This window comes from Linepithema humile, chromosome 4 (genome assembly GCF_040581485.1).
Source record: "Linepithema humile isolate Giens D197 chromosome 4, Lhum_UNIL_v1.0, whole genome shotgun sequence".
In the NCBI taxonomy this organism is placed as follows: domain Eukaryota; kingdom Metazoa; phylum Arthropoda; class Insecta; order Hymenoptera; family Formicidae; genus Linepithema; species Linepithema humile.
In genome coordinates this window covers 665,968-688,878 of record NC_090131.1, presented here as the reverse complement: position 1 = coordinate 688,878, position 22,911 = coordinate 665,968, and the positions used below count along the sequence as shown (strand labels likewise).

The 22,911-nt window shown below is 34.6% G+C and overlaps 1 protein-coding gene and 1 long non-coding RNA gene across 11 annotated transcripts in view; one reads left to right on the top strand and one right to left on the bottom strand.

Moving 5' to 3' along the window:
- LOC105669215 (uncharacterized) overlaps positions 1-13,896 on the top strand; it is a 71,215-nt gene extending 57,319 nt beyond the window's left edge. Inside the window, exon 5 of the long non-coding RNA XR_010889800.1 lies at positions 11,871-13,896. This is a non-coding gene — a long non-coding RNA (uncharacterized lncRNA). The remainder of the gene's footprint in view (positions 1-11,870) is intronic.
- Positions 1-18,385, bottom strand: part of nrm (neuromusculin) — a 140,223-nt gene extending 121,838 nt beyond the window's left edge. For 9 of the 10 annotated variants that reach the window (XM_012362048.2, XM_067353451.1, XM_067353450.1 and 6 more), the window contains exon 1: positions 17,334-18,385. In XM_012362048.2, the coding sequence (XP_012217471.2) occupies positions 17,334-17,439 (106 nt within the window). In that variant the 5' untranslated portion in view covers positions 17,440-18,385. The remainder of the gene's footprint in view (positions 1-17,333) is intronic. The other variant, XM_067353456.1, reaches the window with a different exon arrangement.
- Between the last annotated feature and the right edge of the window lie 4,526 nt (positions 18,386-22,911).

Sequence of the window (22,911 nt, the reverse complement as noted above, 5' to 3'; positions counted from 1 at the left end):
TTCCGCGCAGATAAATTAATCGATAAATTTAATGGCGCATTAACCCCATTAATTCGATCTCTTCTCGTGGAAACATATCCACCATCCTGCATGAAGGGATTTTCCCCAACGCGTAGAAAACACATGCGAGCTATTGTCGTATAACTCCGCGCAGATATCTACTGACATCCATGAGATACATAACGGATATTACATTTCCGGTTCGCCAGATTGATATTCAAGAACGCTGATTCCGCGGCCCTTAGATAGGGACATTTCGTGAGAAGCAATGGATCGAACAGGAAGTGAGGAAGGAACTTTGAACACGTCCGTTCAAATAATGACGGATATGTCGGCGAAACTGATGCTATTTTTGACTTTGGTCTTACGCTGTGTTGCAAAACACGTCTCCGAGCTAACTGACCTTACTGTACGTGGAAAAGTGTAAGGTTTTGCTTTCATATGTCACGTCACTTTTCACGCGGTTCTTCAAAATAAGTAGAGTAAGTGCAAAAATAGCAGTATGGATTAATCGTACTCGTTTGAGCAATATAAGTTGTTTGAAAAGTAAGTCTTCTCTCACAAAGATCGTTTTTAAAGGAAAGAGAAAAATACTGAAATCCAACGCGGAAAAACAAATCAAATACTGAAATAATAAAACGCGTTTTGATCTTCCACTTATGGCTGAGAAAACTACTCTTGTGCTGATCTCTGTTATCATTACGTAGCGTTAGGATGATTTAAGTTTTACAGCGATACGTTTCCAACGCAACTTTCTTCGTACGGCGAAGATATGAATTACGCTTCAAACTCCAGTGCTACCGACAACAGAAAGAATCGATTTTGAATCATCGCTTCTCGTTTATCATTTGTCTCTGTATCCAGTTCGCTAACTTGGTATACCGGTATAAAAATAGCTATAGACGATAAATTCTTTCATGTTCATTACAAGTATTTCAGAAGTTTTCTATGAACAGAAAGGCACATTTTCAATGCAAAATTAAAACAAATATTACTGAGAAGTAAAAGCTTAATGGAACCTCGTTAGAGAGAACTTTGATAGTATAAGTTTATTCAAAATAAAAATATTACTGTTTAATGGAAATTCAACTGGGTTGCGAGTTTAAAGTCAATCGATAATCATGGGCGTTTTAGGCAACCGCTCAACTAACTTTTGCACATAATTCGATTTACGTCGAACATATAATCCCTGGATACTATGTTACCGATATAATCGGTATACATAGATTCATGAAACTTCTGTTAAGCTAATTAAATTTTCGTCAAATTCGGACGATTTGCGTGGCGAAATAGCGTTTAAGAGATACGCAGAGAGTTAAACACCGACTTTTGTTCCGTTAAATGCATTATATAATTTGATTGAATGTATAATGTGTATACAGAGTGTCCTGATGTAACGTGCTAAATATTTCTGAATCATTGTAGTTTCTTTTAATAATATCTTATTATTGTCAAACTGTATCCATGTCCGAGCGTGGACGCGTGAAAAATTGCGATATAAACGGATCATCGTTTCCATTTTGTTTTTACGAGGAACCATTTTTCAGGCGATTTATACGCCGCAAGTTCGAGTGAGAAAAAGAACTGAGAGGAAGCGAGTAAAAAATTTGCGATCGATTTATCGCATCTGCAATCGACGAAGTTATACGCTCCGCGGGGAGTGTTTTAATCTAACGTGGTCTCGATTAGAAAATTTACTTGCGCCAGACACGTAAACATTTACGTGTCTGGCGAAAAGCGTGAATAGCGGGGAATGCATGTATACCTTTAACTATCACCGAGTGCAAAGTCTCCATTTTCCCGCGGACGAAACTTTCTAATTGTGGGAACTTTGTTCTTTTTTTGTCAGGGCAAACGTTTGCTCGTTACGACTGAATTTCCTGAGCAAACTACAGCAAAGTACGACATTCGATTTTAAGTACACTATATTCATTATTTTATCGTAAAACCAGTTTGACTTTAATTAATATTGCGCTATACTAATTTGTAGTTCGCTGTTGATTAAATGACCGAGACTCAAAATAGTAGAAATATGCAAAATTTTACTGTAAGAAAATTTTAAGTTATTTTTAATGATTATACAAAACATCTATATATTTAGTATTTTTATGCTTTTCTTTGATTTTATTTCTAATTAAAAATATCCGTGTGCGATGGTAAACAAAATTTTATTGAACGTTCCAAAGTGTCTTAAGTCTTTTCAAAATTAGTCACGTGTCTGAAAGGAAAGCACGTGCAAACTAATCCATCATATTTAAAGATCGAGTAGATGCGATGATGCGGCACACGATCGTAATTTATTCATTCACCATGATGTGATGCACGCGCACGCGTACACGTGCGCACCCTAAATTTTAGCCAAACTTTTTAAGAAATCGTGATGATATTCAAATGAGATGTTACTCATCGTGGCCGAAACGGGAAGATTCGTTCACAAGCTTTTCTTTATTTCACTCTTGGATGAGCTGCTTTTTCAAAGTATTCATATATGTATATCAAGAACATTACATACGGAAAGTCCAGTATCGATATTTATGTTTTAAATATAATTGTTATATTACACGAGTATAAAATATTATATAAAAAATATTAAATTTAATTTCTCGTAGTATCCACAAATTACATCTTTCTATATTCAATAATGAAGATTTCTTAATATCGCGACGTATTTATCTGAAGAAGCATACACTGTATGCATTTTATATTCGATATGTTCTTAATATCCGACATGCCTCATCCCCCCACGGCGTATATCATCTTCTCGCTGTCTCGAAGACACGAAACTGAAAATCAATATCGGGTATCTTTTATCTTAACTATCATCTGCTATTATCTAGCTACATAAAGTCTCAAAAACGATGAAGAAAAAGATACGTCCGAGTTATAGCGAGCAACGAACTAACGTAATGATGTAACAACGTTCTTCAACTCTACGCGAACCTAATTCCAACTGCGATAAGCCTCCCGTTTTCGCCGTTTTAGTCGACGTACGTGGTGTTCCAGAATTATCACCAATTTTATTCGTTTTGTCTATGTATTTTTGGAAGTATAGTCTGTAATTCTTTTAATTTTTTTTCAAAAAGATTTTATTTTTGATATTATTTTTTCAAAAGTTTTATTTTTTATATAAAATTTATATAACTAAATTCTGTATAGCAAAAGAAGAATTCCACACATTTCCATTTTTTTTTAAACATTTTGTTATTTAAGCCAAAACTACTGAACTTGGATATTTTTCTCATGAAGAAATAGCATTTAAATTGGCCGAAAAATACGTAAATGGAAACAAAACGCGACGGAATTTTTAAGACACTCTATACCGGTGAGGCTCGGTGAGGCTGGTGCGCGATTGAGTGCGGCCGCTGTTCCTAAATGGGCGGAGTGCTAGCAGCGATCCAGAATTGAGTTCGTGTCTTGAGTCTCAATCGACCGAAAATCTAGCCATCGGCTGATAGCTCGGCTACAGGATGGTATGTTACATCCGCGCATATACTACGCACACGGTAGTCTACCAATGGGGTCCACCAAATATTTAGATTTCCGATACCGCGCCAGATTACCGTGTACTTGGCCGAAAGGTAAACCGTCGCTTCAGTTACAAATGAGCACCCAAAGTTTCGTCATAGCCGCAATGAGTTATTGCTCGGGCTTCAAATTACTGCAAATAAGAGTATATCCCCTGGTAAATACCTCATCGCAAACAACGATGGTGATTTATGTGATTGTTAAGACGTATTTACGAGTGACAGTATAGTAGCGATAAGTAAACACGGAAATGTTAAGTAGTTGATAATGAGTTTAAGGTATATTTCATCATTATCATGTGTTGTACCTTAATATAGCTTTACACTTTTATATTGTGAGCAGTTAATTCCGTGCTTTTTGTTGAGATAAAAAGCTGCAATATTATTAAGAGGAATGAGAAAAAAATGATAGAAACTGGTAGAGAGGAATATTTAGCGGCGCAATCGAGCAATATCTTAATTAATTTTTCTCACTATTTCCTACGTGCTTTTAGTAAAATTGTAATCTACCTACGTTTTATAATTTTACTATTCTATTTTATCTCGCATTTTAATTCACTTATATAAATAACAAATATTTAAAGTTTCAATGGTATGCTGAATTCCCCGCGTCACTCTGCAAAATATATGGCATTGGACGAGAGAGGGCCAGTCTCGGATTTCATTAAAGCACCGCACGATAGCGCGATTCACGTCGAGATTGTGTTGGATATTCAACCACGTCGTGTTTACGTATTTCCGTTCAGATAATATTGCCACAGCAGGAAAATGACCGAAATCGTACTGACGACGAAATCGTGCATCGTCGTTCATACAGCTACATTAAAAGAGAAATATTTTTACACATGTTTTCGTTCAAAATTATTATCACTTTGGACAACGTTGCTATCTCTATTTTCATTTTTGAAGTTTAAAATTGTAAAATTTTTCCATTTATATTCTAACTTTTCTATCTTGTTTTTGCACAAAAAAAAGTTTTATTATTGAATTTGATGATTATTAGAGCAATCGACTCTTTGTAGAAAGCATACAGGATGTTATGAGGTCGGCCGCTGTGCAACATTTTTTTGTGCAACGCTCTTACTTTTAAAAAAAAAGCAGATCAATCAGGAATGACCCGTTAAAAAAAGATTCTGTATCAAAGAGATACTTTTTTGCTGATTACAAGTTGTCTATTTAAATAAAAAGTACGAAAAAGGGGATACACACCAGCATCAATAGCGCTTTTCCTTTTGATTTGGTGTCTATGCAAGGATACACTTTGCTTCTCTCTCTTTTCCCTCATAAATGTTAGGTACGTATAGAGTAACTAGTTATTAAAATAAACAAAAAAATCTTAGATTTGCTTTAGACGATTTGTAATTTGGAATAAAATTTACAAGATTTTTTGTTAACACTTATAAATATATTTCGTATTTTACACAGAAACTGAGTGTACATTTTCGTGTACCTAATTATTTAAACTGTCACCGCGGATAGCAATTACGAGGTCAGATAAGACGAAAAATAAATCTGACGCAATTTTTTAATTTACACACTCGCGCTGTCTTTTAGTACTTGCTTACGCGGCTCCGTACGGTCTGACCTAGTCAGCCCGTAATCACTGCATGGATGCTTTCTCGTCTGCGACTCTGACAAATGCTTTATGTCTCTGTATGTCTAGATCTGTATTTATTTTCTCAGTTTAGAGTATTTTAATTGTAATACAGGAGTTATATTTTCAACATATTCTGTAATATAAAAATTATTGAACTTTAGCAGTGAAAACTTTTATTTTTTTACAATCTATTGATCTAAATGAAAAATTTCAATTTTAATGCGTACAGCAACATGTTAAAAAATTTAAATCCAATCGAAACCTTGTTTTAGAATCAGTTAATAATTACCACAAAATTGTTTTGTGGAAATTTTTATAAATTTTTATTTTACCGAAATAAAATTACTAAATTGTTCTTTCATAAATTGTTACTGTTGAATATAGAAATGAGCTTTACAAATAAATGAACATGCTTCTCTTCAATTTTCGAAATGAAATTGTGGCATCTAAGCAAGTACTTCCATACTGCATACACAACGTAGAGAATCTGTCCACAAAAGACAAGTCAGCAGAATTACATATATCAAAGTGGTTAACTAGCAAGTCCCGCTTCTCTCATATGAGTTAGCGAACGGCACACTGGGAACCTGGTCTTTCACACGTAGATTCGTCATTCGAGATTCGTCGTTTTCTCATCGTTTCTGTTTCTATCTTCCGGAAGTCAACGCGCGTAGCTAACTAGTTGAATGCATTGAGCTTGTCAGATGGGATAATAACTGCTATAGAATTTCACATTAACTGTTTACACTTGTAATAACTCATAAATTGCATTGACAATAATATTTAAAATATGTAAAAATTTTTACATGTCTCTCTCTCTAAATGTTTTTACATATGTAAGATATTTTAAAAATTTAGAAACGACAAAAAAGAACATAATCTTTGATAAATTATTTGTTAGTGGAATATTTGATCTTAAATCGTTTTGAAATTGCATCATTTTAATCAGGATTCCTGCGTATCTGTAATTCTGTTTGTGTTTAATGTTTATCGGATTGTTGAAACTCGGTTAAGCCTTACGCATACCTATTGTATTGTATCCTCGTTACGCAAATTGATGAAGGTCAATATTCCAAATTGAAATTAGTGTAAACAAGATATCTGATGCGCAAAATGCAGCACGTTATTGTACTTATGAATTGAACCGATCGCTTCGATTTGCGACTCTATCTTTCCCTCTTGCACTCCTTGTCGTTTCGCAATCTCTATCCCAGCATTGGACGTAGGCAAACTTCGCATAACAAAGTTTTGCTGAATCTAAACTAGCTTAAGTTATGTGACCTCATATCGGTCACTATTGGAAACTCGGTTATGCGTTCAACTCCGCGGTAGTTGTATCTCAATAATTTGCAATAACATCCAAAATAACTTGTCTTAATATATTTTCACGTGGACAAACCGTTTCAAAATAACTTTCTATATTAAATTGATAAAAAAACATGTTAATATATACAATTAATTCAATTTTTACATTTTATATATTATACTTTTTATATAATGTAACTTTTGTGTGAGAAGAAAACAAAAATTGAAAAGAAAAGAAGTCGGTAATAAATGTTAAATATTTCGATCAAGATTTTTAAATAAAGAAAGATGTGTTTTTCTTATACTTTATTTTTAATGGCATTTGTGTTTATTGTGACAAGCATTACAGCGTTCTGCAATATGTATCAAATGTCGTATCAAGATGTAAATATCGAATGTATCATGAATGAAATATATGATCAATGTGTGCTAATCTCCCGAAAGCCGCATGCCGTTAACAATCGTGTAATCGTACATCATGTACATGGAGAACGTCTACGTACACATTATATACCTAGTGTCTCCTTTACCGCATTGGGAACATTTCATGTTGTCTCATCAAATTCGCTACCCTATGCGCAGACCGTATTAATTTTGCCGTCCGGCAGAATGCTTCTGACCGTTGATTTTAGGACGTCAGAAAACAAAGCAGATTACAATGCAAATTAGAGGGAAGAGAAAGAAAAAAGAATGAGAAATACTGTGAGAAAAAGTATCGAAAATGTAGTTGTAATGGATATATCACATTTAAATAAAGTGTTAAATGTGATATAAATTGTTAAATTTGTGGTTGTTTTATCGGAACATTCTATAATTATCATTAATTAATGCTCTACTTGTGAAGTAGTTGATTGAAGTAATTTATTGAAAATAGAAATAATACTGTATCTGTGAAAATTTAATATCAAGTATTGAATAACTGATTGCCGCAGTAATGTTATAAATTAAGTAGGTTTTGACAAATATTATCACATTTCTCGAAAACTATTCATATGTTTTGGAAATATAAAGCTTTATTTTGTAATTGTATATGTAATATTTGTATCAATATATTAATCAATCAAATTGTTTTAATTCATTATATTTTATATATTATCATAATACAGCTTTGTCAAATTAACTCAACAAAGGATTTGTTATAATAGCTCTTTAATCTACTTATTAAATTGTGTAGTTAATTGATTTGTGCTTCTAAATAATTCAAAGTTGATGAGATAAATTAATGAAATAATACATGTAGCGTCTGCAGATATGTTTTCTGTTTCTCTTATAATTCAATTTACAGAGCAGCTATGCGATGAAGCATCTTGGTTGAGTTTATTAAAAGAAACTTTACAAAACATTTCCTTATCGTTTCAACGCGAAAGGTATAAAAGCATATCAGATTTATGCAACTACTTTGATATTCTCTTGATCTATCCATCTCTCTACAGTCGCTGATAATAAAAATTTTTCTAAAGCTCTCGTGTACGATATCGGGATATTCCTTTGAAAAATACGTATATTGTTAAATCCATCAGCGGATTATCGTGCGATATATCAAGTGGGAAATTCACGCACGAGTTGACGGTTAATGCGTTAACGTTAGGTGCCGCGTGATAAAGAGGCAAATATATCGAGAAAGATGCATGCGTTCCTATTTCAGGCGCAATAGATATTTAATTCTGGACCATAAGGGTGTAATATAAGGAAATTGCGTAGTTTAAAGGTCGACAATTTTTTTTTTCGCACAGCAGTGCATAATATGTTAGCGTTCAATATGGGATCGTGTAATGAAAACGGGTTCGATTATGGTGCATGATTAATTTGCGCAACATGTTCAGGTTCGTGGAGACTGCACGATCCATTAATATAATCATTAAGCAGGCTGTTCAGCACACTTGACAGTGCAGCGAGCTCGCAATTAACAGCATGCCCCGAGACGAACGGGGCCATGGTTGACACGCTTACAAATTAACGCGTCAGCCGAGAGCCGAGAAATGCGGCTCGACAGAAGCAAAATGGGACCCACATGCATGGCACGTGACACGCAAAAATACTTTGTGATACATAGCATCGAGTTGTTATAGATATTGTGAAAAACACAAGAGAATAACGACAAGCGACATTTTATGTATCCCTCGATATGAGTATCGAAAATGAAACGCATCGATTACATCGTTGCGGTTGCATTTACAGTTCGAAGAGTTTCTACGATATATTGAATGCGAATAATCCGCGTGTAGATATTCGATACTGATTTTCAACGTCGATAACAGGAAGGGATTTAAATTTCCTGAGTTGAGACAGTTTCCATGCGTGGCATTAATGCGAACAAATAGCACGACTAAAGCGTGCTTTTGAAACCTTATCGATTGCAATCTTATCAGATTGAGGAGGGTTTAAAATTGGACCAAAACTCTCATTACTTTGTTTTTTTTTTTTTTTTTTTATAACAAAGAGATTTTTTGCATTCCGCGCTGCGATTCTTTTAGTTTTTCTTTTATTAATCTTTTTTCACAAATTTAGAAGTTTGTGAAAAATGAACATATTACGATGTAAAGGTAAAGTTTACATGCGTTCTTTATAGCTTTCTTCTATATCTTTTGATTTTTTCATAAGATAAAACCGCGCAATCATCTGCATCGGCACATAACAATATTTTTACAACTGATCCAAAGCTCGCTAATATAGGACTTCGATCTAATAAGCTTAGTTATTAGTTATTAGTAATTATAATTGCCCTCGTTCTGCTTCTTTCAACTTGGTTTTTTGTATCACAAAACTAACAGTTTTCTTTATTTAAAAAAAAAACTTTAAAAAATTCAGAAATACGATTATATATTTTAAAAACATTTTTTCCAAAAAATTTTATCATTAATATAATACTATTAACAAAATTTCGAAGGAGCATTTGAATTGTATTCACAGAAATCTTGTCGAAACGAATTCCAGCAGAACAGCGCAGTAAAGAACACGAAATTACATCCTACAATTTTCCCTCGTGGAAGTGAGGGCAGAATTGGTGCTCCACCACTCGTGGATCACTCTGCACTTTCTGAGCTCGTAGTTTTGCTTCTTCTATGCAGAGCATATTACTGGAGAAATTTTGAAAAATATTACCACGACACAAAAAGCTTTGCTCATACATTAAATTAAATCCGTACAAAGTGTTGCCCAAAAAAAGAGATATAAAATTGTTCCACATGCAAATTCGTCGTTCGCGCGATTACAGTACAATAGCAAATGAAAAACACGATGAGAGTCCGTAACAATTTTAATTCTAGTAAATGCGAATTGCGTGTGTAATATAATCTCTTCCTGTATTCACTTCTTCGCTACGAGAATTTTAGCAAGAATTGACGCACAAATAATACATTTTATGTAACTTGATCATACAAAAAACCTCTGAATTCTGGTTAAAACGTACCAAATATAATTAGAACAATTATGTGTAGTTTAGGCATTAACACACAAACCAATGCAAAATTTTGACTTGTTTTTTGACAGGAAATTATCCTACATCTATACGAAATTATCCTATATCTATCCTATATCACGATTACCGCCCTGCATGAACACGATGCTCCGACTTGTATTGTCGAAACTTGGTTCAACTTCGTGTATTAAGGCATTATTGATTTCGTGTGTGTACATCAGGCGTCAATAATGTCTTACTAGTTTAAGACTCTTCGGGCTGTGTGTGCATCACGTTCGGATATTCGTGCATCATGACTCAGAACTATTTTTAACAGTTTGTTGTTTTCAAGCGTTTGACATGTGTGAAAGATTAAAGTTCAAATATTGACAATAGCTGATACAATAAATCAATTAATCAATTATAGTTTGAAATTTTGTATCAATAGTCACAATGTATGTATTAACATCGAATCATGATGCGTTTGATCCGAAAAGTCTGAAGCCGAAAATGTAAAGCGTTATTGATGTACGTAGAGCATTGCGCGGCAAATATTAAGATCCCTTCCCTTTCACATCAAATCATAGCCACAACATTCATAATCATTTGTCTTCGATAGATGGTAAACGCGCGATATAACATCGCACGAACGTGTTTTTATTATTACTCAGGCTTTTGTTAACTCACCGATCTAATATCTTATTTGTATAATTACTTTTAAATGGTGGGATAAATATGGATGAAATTATTATTTGTAGGTAATGTACAAAAAAATCAATAAAAAGTATAATGTACTAATACACGTTGCCGCGTGTATATTAATCCCTCAGAAGCAATATTCGACGTTCAGCTAATTACACTGTTAACTAATTACAAATCAAAGAGTTGTAATCTGCTTCAATATTCGATAGATTAATGCTTCTCTCAATATTATCGAAAAATAATATTAGTAATAAATAATGAAGAGAAACATTTGCATATATAATAGTGCAGTCAAATTACAGAGAAAAATCAAATATTTATATCAAATATTTAATTTGGATTTCATTTATGGCAGATTACGATACAGATTTTATATTTACAGAGACTCACAGTGACGTAATTGCATTATACTCCGTCACAATGACGCGATGTGTATCTGTGGTAAATTCAATGCAAAGATGATGAGCATACTGGTGCCTGTAATCAGCACCTTCATCGTCACAAAACACAATCGATATGCATTTGCGGGTGATAATAATATACGATGCACGTATTGCAATCTGCACACCTAATTCATAGTTGCGCGTCAACACAGTGCTGATAAGTATTATGATTCATAATATCAAACTGAAATATGCATGATAACTCCTTTGTACACAGAAACGTATATACTCTCTCTTTTTCTCTCTCTCTCTCTCTTTCGCGCTAATCTTGACTAACCGTTGAAGCATCATGGCATACGCGTAAAAATTTTATTGTTAATTTACACGTTTTACATTATTACCTTATATTGTAGCTATTTTATATTTCACAGTACGATTACTGTTGAAGACATGTGTGCTACAGGTATAACACTCCAATGAAAATTTCGCATTTTATACAGTTTTTCACAGCGAGAACCGAAAATTCTTCCCATGCGAATATGCATATGTGCGGCATCATACTAAATTCAGAAGCAATGTTTCGCGAACCATTAGCTCTCCTCTCTTGTTAAATCGGTTCTACTTATTCTACAAATTTGCAATGGTGCGAATTTGTTCATAACTCCGACTTAATAGCGTCAACACGTTTACAACATACTGTGGAATAAAATTATTTGATTTATGCATGAATTACGGTGTGCACATCACTGTGATTTAATATTTATTTTCATTATTGCAATCATATTGCATATTACAAAATTATAAATATTTTTTGCGAAAATTATAGAATAAACAAGATTAGGTAATATTAGACAAACATAAATTTCCATTACATATTTTTACTATTTGCAATTATACTATATCTGCCTATGTATGGACAAAAAACACTCATATGTCAATATAATCTTCTTATTTCAAAGCAGACTTGTATTGCGAAACGGATTCATCGGATCCACAAACTAACTCGCTTTATCGACGCTTTACGCAGAATTTGCATTGGTGTGAATTGGTATCCAATACGTCTCGATAAGGATTATCCTCGTAAGAGTAAATTTACAGGAGGGACCGAGATACCGTAACCGTTTGCGTAAGCCGCGTAACTGTAAACGAAGGTAAACGTATTTGCTGGTAAATCGCACAACTCTCGAAGCCAGTGATATTCTTCTACGCGTATTTGGTAAAGTAACAGCGTTCTTTTTTTTTTTTTTTTTTGATGAATTTTTGCGCGGAATGACGGGAAGAATTACACTTTATGATTGCGCTCCTGTTATGCAACACCCGCGGTGTACTCTGTCGTATACCGGGCGCGAAAAGTACGCGAGTAATTATTATTATCGTGTGAACCCACAGCGAGGGTAATTATTTCCGTCTGCAGCAGCATGCTTGCCGCGAAATAAGCTGGCGCCACCGAGGATGACGCCAAAGTTATGCAAGGCATATACACACACTACGCCTATCCAAAAACTTATTTCATTTAAACTTCCCAAGCTAGCGGGATTGATAAGCGTAAAACGAAGCCGCGATGTTTTCGCGTATATTTCCAGTTATGTAAGACTGCGACGAGTAGCGTGAAACTCGAGATCACATCGACTAAAGTATAATTATTTGGTTTGGGTGCTTTTACACACACGGTCAGTTTGATAAATATACCACATATCATTTACGTTTCAAGCGTAATTAAGAATTTTTGTTTCATACTATTGTGTAAATAAATTTAATTTTAATAGATTTTTATTTAAAACTGTCAAAATACTTGAACAATTTTTATATCTATGTAGCATTTTTGTCACATTTTTCCTAAAAAGAATTAGATTGTAATTTTATTAAGACATCTGTATTCGCTACATTTGTTTGCGACACCGCGTATAGAGAAAGATTCCTATTTCCAGAACCCGTTTATTCACAGTTCGTTGATTCGCGTAGCTATTTCGAACGTTCCATTACTTTCTGAGAAGAGTGGACAGTATTTCTGCTAAGTATCTTATTAAAGTAATGTTGAAAAAAATACAGGCAGATATTACCGAGGAAATTCGTATATTTCTGCTTACCTTTATTCAAAAGTTTCGACGAGAAGTAAGTATTTAGAGATCCAGACTTCCTTTCACGGCGTTACTATCATTAATATCATCCCCTGACAGTCTCCTTCTGAATGTAAATTGATAAAACTTTGTACAAGTTAACAGAACTTTTGATTGCCGTGCGATGAAGTCTAGAATGAAATTTATGACAAATCATTTCCTACAAAAACCCCGATATATATATATATATATATATGTATATAGATATATATTATTTTATTTCTATCGCGCAAGCCGAAGCAATACTTGCGAAATATACGGCAATGATATCACGGTAATTACCAAAATGTGTGAATCCGCTGTTTATGCAATTATAAACGATGTTCCATTACGAAACATTGGTGAGATCTAAAATTAACGCGATGGCAATTGCAATCAGAAACACCTCTAATTAATTAAGCATATACTTTGCGGAAATATTTGTTAAAGACAATAAACATTAATTTAATATTAATAAATGTACGTAATAAGAACTTGTACTTATATTTATGTGAATTTTACTCGCATTTTATCACACTATTTGAAAATAATTTTTATTTTTATTTTTATTTAAGAGAACGTGTATACTCAAATGTGTGGTTTTCATTAGAATTTGATAATTTTTAATTGTATCTGATGACCGGTCGAAAGTTTTACAGTTCTCATTACTACGCAAATTTTAATGATGTCGACGAAATTATTGCACTGAGTCGCGTTATCGTATTTCCAGATTTTTCTGCATTTATCATTGCTACATATTTTATCGAACCGAAAAATTGGAGCATATCCGGAAAAAAAGTATCCGCTGTACTTGTGCTCGCTCGTTTTCGCGACGATACAATATGTAGGGGTGTGGCCGTTCAAAAAATATCAGAAGATGCATGCATAGAAAATGTAAAAAAGTATATAAATAGAACGCGTTACCGAGGCAGTAACGTCACTGTGACATATATTTGTGACAATTTACTGTTTTGTTCACTAATCTTTTCTTTAAATTGTTAGGACATTTACCAAGTTTTCTTTTATACGCTTGCTAATTGAAGCTCACATCAAATACACTTAAAAGCGAAGGTACATAAAATATGCGTTTATATCACATTTTTATTAAAATAAAAATTGCTATGCATTATTATTAAAACAAAATTTGTTGTTGAAAATCAGCGAAATATTTTTTAGCTATTGTTACAAAAATATGCGTGAAAAGTACTGGGCGTGACCGCAAATACAGAGATGATACAATAATAAATCTATATTTGCTGAATCGGATCGCTGCATTTTGAGTAACAGTTTTTGCTGCCCACGTAATATCCCGTATACCCATTATTGGAATTACTCCAATAACACACGCATTAAACATATCCAGTTTTATGTCTCCCTTTAATATATTGGTCCATTCTATTTATTTAAACTGGTTTACCTAAATTTAATAGAGGTATACTCGTATTATATGGCGTAACAAAATATCTATCACGATTTTAAACCGATTAACAATAACATTTCGGATATTTTGGATATATTTCTAGATCGAAATCAAAGTGCGGTTTATGGTCAACAAAAATATTTGTATTGATTAAAATGAATGAAAAATTATTTGAATTTTGATATACAAGCTATAATGTTTATTGCATACACTGTTTCCTTGTACACCGAACTTTATACCTACTTTTGCTCAATTTAGTGGATGTCAACTTCTAATTTTACACGCTGTGAAGCAGCACACAAGCAATATACCGTAATTTGCATTACTCCACACGTTTGTGTATTATCGCTATGCGGATGTAATATATCGCGTTCCAAGCGGTCGGCGCCGTTTTTAGAAAGCTTCTGTTGCGCTTGCTACCCTCATGTGCTCGCTATGTGAGCGAATACGTTTCGCGGCCTATCGTATTATATTTGTTAGTTCCTGAGCCACACGGATTTAGAACTTGCTTGGGACTTGGCCAACACGTGACGTGCCTTCAAATTTTTAGTATTTCAAGTATTTCCGATATAACTGCGCGCGTGATGTGCAATACGATATGACTTTTTAGGATATATTATATTTAAGATTTTATTTCAAGACAATGAGAAATTGCATTGTGCATTAATTTTATTAAAATGGTTATTAACATTGTGATACGGATTAAACGGTACATAAACTTAGAATGTTTTATATTTTTTTCCACTGGAAAATCATTTAAATACGAATAAGAAACTATGCACACTTTTATATTAAATGTTTACATATTGTATTAAATATCGAAGTTGAAAAAAGTCAAAGTCAGCGGTGTTGTTCTGTGCATTTGAAAAAGTAGTGAATTATTTCACTCTTATGTTTGATTCGTGACTCAATATTCAGTACTTGCTCTCTCTTCTCTCTTCAAAAGTAACTCTTTTCTCAACGCATCAGCGACACGCGATAATACATCACGCGCACAGTTCCAAATTGTTTCGTGTAACGAAAGTTATGGAACTAACACCGCAAAACATCGCTAAGTGATTTTCAGAATGTCGTTTATATGCAAAGATACACATCAACGATAAAACCAGCTCGCGATGATTTACATACGATATACATTTTTTCGCACGAGATAGCATCTATGTATGCATCGTGTAAGGGTCAGCGTAGATAGGGTCAACATAAATTTATTCTCGAAGAGTGTATTTAAAGAGCCTGCTCATTGCCGCACAGTATATTGATGCACTAGCTACGTATTTTTAAATTCTAATAAAGTTTTTTCACCACATATACGCACAAAAAATTGCATTTTCCTCACAAAGATATATTTCAACGATACTATTAACGTAAAATAATGTAACGTAACAGTGCGTAATTGTACGACCTATAATAGTGAATTTTACGCAAAATCTCAGCGGGAACATCTTGCATGTAACGAATAGTAGCTCGATATCCGTACAATCCGCGATCCTAATCCGGGTGCAATGCGAAGTGCAGCAATATACATTCGAGGAATACCGGAATACGGGGTACGAAAATATTTTTCACCCTTTCCCTCTTTTTTTTCTCTCGCAATATTGGAATCCCACGGCGAAGCGCGATTGGGGACAATCTTTTTTCACTCGATACAGGAGTTTGATTACGAGAGAGCGCGGCAGTGCGTACATATTCAATTGTGTGTGTGTGTGTGCGTGCGTGTGTGCGTGTGGTACGTGTGTCGCGGCGAATGCCGCGTATGCATGCAGGTTGAACTTTTCCCGCAGCCCCTCAAGATGTGCAGATATCGCGTCCGTTTCTTTCCCTTTCATCTGATTTTCAATGGCCGTACACACATCCGGGGGCTGTGCACAGCTATTATTCCACGGCCTTGAGCACGCGAGGCCCCGTCCTCGTGCAGTTTACGGTGCGCGCAAGCATTCGCCATTCGTGCAACATTAAAATCTCGTTTCGCTGAATCGCAGGTGGGACAGTGGGCGCCGCTTTTCCACGGGGGAAATTATACCTGCACATAAAAGCGTTTTTCTCTGGATTTCTGCTCGCTGAGCATTATTGTTTCCCCGTTCTCTCGTCGGTCTGTTTCTCTTCGTCGAGATTTTCAATTCTTCAGGGAGACATTAAAGGGGTCCAATACTGTTTTTTAACATGTCATACACTTTCAGCTATCCCGACTCCAAATCATTTTTGCAGACAGTTTTATGTCATTCATATATTATATGTATCTATCAAAACTATCAGAAATATGTAAATTAATAACGATGTCGCAAAAACTGATAGTCAAAATATGCTATTATTTATACAACACTAGATTAATATAATTTCGTTTTATATTGTTTTTCTCGGTGTGCTGTTATTTCATCTTTAAATATATCAAAATATTCGCAGATATGTATTACTAACTTCTAGTCTTCAGCAGTTGAAACTGTGTCTCTCAGGGTGACTAAGCTACCAAGAAAGCTTTGCTCCGCGAACAGCGTCATAACGGTTTACATCCGTTTATTTATGGATGATAAAACATCTTTTAGGCAGCGGATTAAGTAGATTTCACGGCATGGTTTATTTCTGTATTACAGCTGAAGCCTTGTTTTTGCATCAGAAAATATGATTGTTTTATCGTGATTTTTAACACGTACGATTTTTACTTTGGTTAAAAACGATAAAAATGAAGGCAGAATTTAATCTCAAATTCGTCTTGTACGTTGCTTTTTTTACTCCGATATATTAAATCACACGCAACTAAATTTATGCTCGCAAGCTTGGTGGTTTTCTTCTTGTTCAGACAAATACTTGTCACGCGTGCAATACATCACACACGTGTAGACAGATCGCGGAAATCTTAAGGATAATTGATTGAGAAGCCAATTTCAAGCGAGAAATTAAGAACGGTGACTCACCTTCGGCTCCACGTAAAACAACTGATCCGCCGAGAAACAGAAAGACGATCGTTGCAGCCGCTTGCATTCCCATGATCCTGCGGAGGAGATCTTGTCCTCGATGCATGGTCAGGAGGAATCCACTTGGGATGCCGGGATGCCGACGGGTCTAAACTTTCTTAACGCACCGCATTCATCAAGAGCACCGCACGGTGACGTTCACTCAAAATAGCCACACTCACGGTCGAATTGGCGAAACCGGCGAGAACTCAGCGTTTCGTCAGCTCGAGACGAAGATACCACTTGCCGGAAAAGCCGCACCAGCACTCCGAAATTGTTTTGGAGTAGGGAATGATCGCACCTTTATTATTATCGGGATAAAATTAACACGCGACGAAAGTCCGATCGAGGAGAAAAACGCGTGGAAAGCGCACCCACCACTTTTCAATAGAAAGTCGTACGAAGGAAATTTTTTGAGAGAGGGAAGACTAACAGGAAGAGAGAAGTGATAGAAAGAGCGGAGCGAAACACGTGCGCGCTCGATAAGCGGCGGTGAATTCTCTGCGGTTCCGGGGCGTCGACAGCCAGCGGGAATTTAGGGGATGATCTCCACGAGCGAGAATCTGCGACTTGTCGCAATTTTTGTGAAACGCGATTGTGCGATCGTTTACGGTGTGACGATCTTTCTTCCGATCGCTGGCAGCCCCGTGCAAGGTAAGAAAACAGAGATCGACGATAACGACGAGGCTGGCGGGAACGGGCAACCGAGCCAGAGACAGAGTCGCGAGCGACTGGCGGGTCGGTCTGTCTCGAGGCCGAGGTGGAGGCGAATCGTGCGCTTACCCAACACTAAGCGTTTCGCGGCCGTCGACGCGGCGCGCACCTGTCGTTCCGCGGGTCGCTGCGCATGTCCCTAACAGAGGGAAGCCGACAACCGGCCGCCAGAAGAGTTCTTCCGTCTCTGAGGGTGTTGTGGGTGGCTGCAGGTGCGGGAGAAAGAGAAAGAGATGCGAGGTGCGAGGGTCGATGAGGGCGATTATGCAGCGCGGAAAGCTGTTGAAGAGGAAAGAAGAGACGAGAGCAGCACGAGGCCTGCGGAGACCGAAGGTGCCGGTCTGTGATTGCCTAATTAAGATTCTCTTCGTGTGCGAAATATCTCCCTTTTCTCTTTTTCTCTCTTTTCCTCTCGACATCAAGCGATTGAAACTGTTGAAGACGACTTTAGGGCTTGTTGGGTGATGCTTGTTGACAGAAGTGACAGAAACCGCGTTTATGATTGAACAGACGGGGGTTGTACAGATTGTGATACTTCACGCGCGATGTGTTTGCAGTTTTATACATGACAAGTATATATGCAAGATTTATTTTTAACTTTGAAAATGGTCGCGTAAAACAATAGAACATGCTCGTAAAACGTTTTTCAAATACAACGATTTAAATGCTACGTATAAAAAAATTTTACGAAAGATAAAAACTGTAAAATTATTCAACTTTAATGAAAACAGCTTTGAACACTGTGCAAACAATCAACGTTTGAAAAAGAACTTTAAATTGATATATTAATTGATGAATAATAATAGATATTAATACGCATTAAAAAATTACTCTCACTCTTTCCTTCAAGCTATTTATTTCCTTTTTTTTTGTTTTGATGAGATAAAAATGATGTTAAATATAATTAAATATATATATATATATATATTTTGCATCGTGTGCAATAGCACACTCAACTTTTTCCACTCTTGGAAAATGTAACACTTAGTGTGAGAAGAGGAATATGGTTTTAGCAAGTCTGTGCTACCTCGCATTTTGCTAAAATTATGCAATGGCTTTTGAATGAGAAACTTGGCGACAAGTGGATAGGTTGTGTGAGTCCGTTTAGTAGTCTTCTCATTTACCTGATCTCACACTCTTCGACTTTTTTTTTTTTTTTTTTTTTGAGAATACATCACAGAAAAAAGACAAGTCGACTACTTAAGTAAAAATATGAAAAAATGGATGCGTGAAGCTTTTTGACATCATAATTATACAAATGTGCAAAATAACTTATTATTCCACCACTATTTTCAAAGAACATTCGGAACTTTAAATGCTCGCAACTTTTTATAGACCCAAAAAATTTTTTTTATTATTTAGTAAGAACAATATATTGCAAAGTATTATCGATGAAAGCTGAAACCGAAAAATTTTACGGAATAATAGAAACATGAAGCGCTCGACCTCATTCGAATAATGAGAGACAGAATTCCACGGAATAACAGCTGGGAACGTGTGATCATTTCCGTACCTTCACTTTTGCCAAGCTCGACTGAGATTTAATAACTGGATAATCGATCGACTTAATCACTGCTGTGATAATAGGAAACTAAGGTAATAATAGATGTCTGAATGCTATTGCTTTGTCCCCCGATTTTCATATGCTATACATATGTGTATATTTACAAAATAAAATATTCAAAGAGGAAACACTCGGATTATTCATATAAATAACAAAACCAATACTTTTTTAATTGTTTGTTTTGAAAATGCGTTTTAAAAAATAATATTTTGTTGTTTTTACATTTTTATTAACTTTATTTAAATAAAAGATGTTGAAGCTACAGAACATGAAATATTTTGCAAATATAATTAATATTTAAAATGCTTTAAATTTAATTATATTATGCTATAATTTAATAAACGTTTAGTGGGGATTAGATTTGTACGTCCTTTCGTAAAAATTAAACGAAACTTTCTCGCAAGATATTAAAGATTGTGTGGAACTGTACCTTGGCCTCAGTACAATGGTATATGTGCCTCGCGTGACACGCTTTGTGACACTGAAAAATATTGTTAAAGCAAAAGAAGATCGGGCACCATCCACACATAAAAGCGTATCCAGCCGTGGATATTCTCTTTCTAGACTGTTCCGCAAAATAGCGTCTGCGTTCTTGCGACACTAACTGCACTCTGTATTTCAAATGCTTTCACGGATGTGTATAAACTGTTGAAGTATTGTTTGGAAGCGTTGAAAGACCGAAATAAAGATGCTTTCAAGCTTTCATGTCACATTTAATGTAAAATAAAGTATAACGATTTTTATATCTTTCTTATTGAGTTCTCTTTATTCTTTATATATATAAATTAAATGTATTTTTAATAAAAATTTTCTTTACAAATCTAATATAAATAGAAATATAAAAATTTTTTTTACAAGATATATACGTCTATTCGCAATGGCTGTAAATTGATTATTCTTCGGATACAAATGTAGATATTTACTAAATTTTTAATAAGCTTTCCAGGTCATACGACATTAAATTTAGTATATAAATGAATTTAATGTCAATTAAAAAGATATAAGAGACTTGAACATATATTATATATATATAAAATGTGTTGCCAAATATATAAATGGAAATATATTATCGACAATTAATGGCGTGAAATCTATTTATTATTATCTGCATTTTTATATGCGATACGTACTTGTATTCTGTGCACGTTCAAACGAATAACTCGTTTGACGATAAACTTAAACAAAATTTTATTTCCATATTATTAATTTGATTTACTTTGCAAATAAAGATAATATAAAAGTATGAATAATTAAGTTACACGTCAAAAAAATTTTATAAAAATAGAAAAGAGTACGATACATAAAAAGTACTTCAAAAATATCCATTTAAAACTGTATGCAAAAAGAAAGTTTAAAGAAACATCAACTTAAAACGTATATATAAAAAATTTTCAAAAAGGGTTTTAAAAATTAATTGTCAAAACATTAATATAAAATTCATATAAATTAATATAAAATTAATACAATTAATGCAAGTAGAGTGCAATAAATTTTTAAAAAAATTTTATTGATCCTATGAGTGACTTAGAATATTTTTTATATTTGAAACAATTTTATATGATTTATAAAGTAAAAAATCAATATACAATATAACAGATATCTTTTCGTTTATTGTAATAAAGCATGATAACGTTTGACGCGGGAAGTAAATCCAGAAAGAAGTAGGTCAATCACGACATTTATGTGTCACGATAAATACTTTAACCTCGACAATTGTATCGTTTCTTTTTATTGTTTTATCTTCCAGGTTCTTCTCGATTCGATATGAAGAGTCTTTCAAACGTGCAGCGCACAATAGTACTTACGTCTCTATTGTGAGTGAGAATTCAAACTATTTTACCATAATTCTAGTGTGAACACGCAGGATGTCCGGCAATTGTGTCCAGGTAGTTTGTAGACGAACTTTCAATAGCCAGGTTGCGCATTGGTTCCATTTCTCTGCATTCGAACAAACTTGAATATCTAGAATTTGACATATAACTTTCTGCTTGAATTTTTAATTATTTTTATTGGTCGGGCTGCACGTGTGAAGAAGTAGTAAAAGACAGCGCGAGCATGTCATAAACAAATTACATCAGACTAATTTTTCGTCTTATCTGACTCTGTAATTCTCATCCGCGATAACTGACAGTTGAAATAGCTACACTATTGCACTATAAATTCGGTTTCCTTAGAAGTTTTACATATATTTCTGTGTGTGAATATATATTATTATGAATGTTCTTCCGTTTTATTTTCCCGATTATATGTGTAAAAACAAGCTAATTAAAATAATATAAGAAATTTAAATATAAAAATGTATTTCCAATATGACGATACAAAAACATGTTATAGACAATCGATATTACGCATGAAGTAATTATTGTGCATACATTAAGGACGTTTATTACTTCTCAGTAAAATAAATGTATTTATGGTAAAAGCAAAATCAGTAATATATCTTATCATGTTTTTGTTTTGTCTTATGGCAAACGTAGAACTAAAAAGTATAGACTGTACGATGTTTCCAAAATAGTTTGGCCCAGTCTGTTGGCAATGTCTAGATCATTTCCGTCTGTTCGCGTGCGGTTAAAAACAACGAGCATTCACGGTGAATGATAGAATGATCGAATGATAGAATTCGAAGGAACAATGCGGCGTGAAACCTTCTATTCGCGGCATGCAGCATAAAAATTTCATTCGCTGTGTGTATCACGTCAGAGCTGTTTAAATGTGTGTCATATATGCGACATATTCGACAAGTACTAGTCGATACATCAATATCTTACAGCTGCTTTAATAGGTTCGTCGAATATCGCGTTCTACTTTAAACGAGTTAGCTTCCCGAGTCATGACTCCGAAAGAATTTTTCATCATTGCCGATTAAAATAATTCTTTTTTTCAATTTAAAACATGCAAGGAAGAATACCTAATTTTGATGACATCTAGCTGCTTCGATCTAATCGCGTGCGCGCGCACATCGAACAACCATAAGACGTTGGAACAATAATCTTACCGAGATTACTTTTATAATAATTAATCAAGCGACTTGAAGTGAACAAGGTACATATATCACGGTGCTCCATCCTTGGGTAGAATGCAATCTTATCGGTGTTCCCGTTTTTCACCGTGGAGAGAAAGATTCCATCGAAATACTGTAGCTGGAGATGTCGACCGTAATCTTTGGAACGGGGGTGATCCTCAGGGATCCAGACGGAGTGGTATTGGTGCAATTGTCGTCACCATAGCGAAGAAATTCTCCTGAAAATGTTCCAATATTCC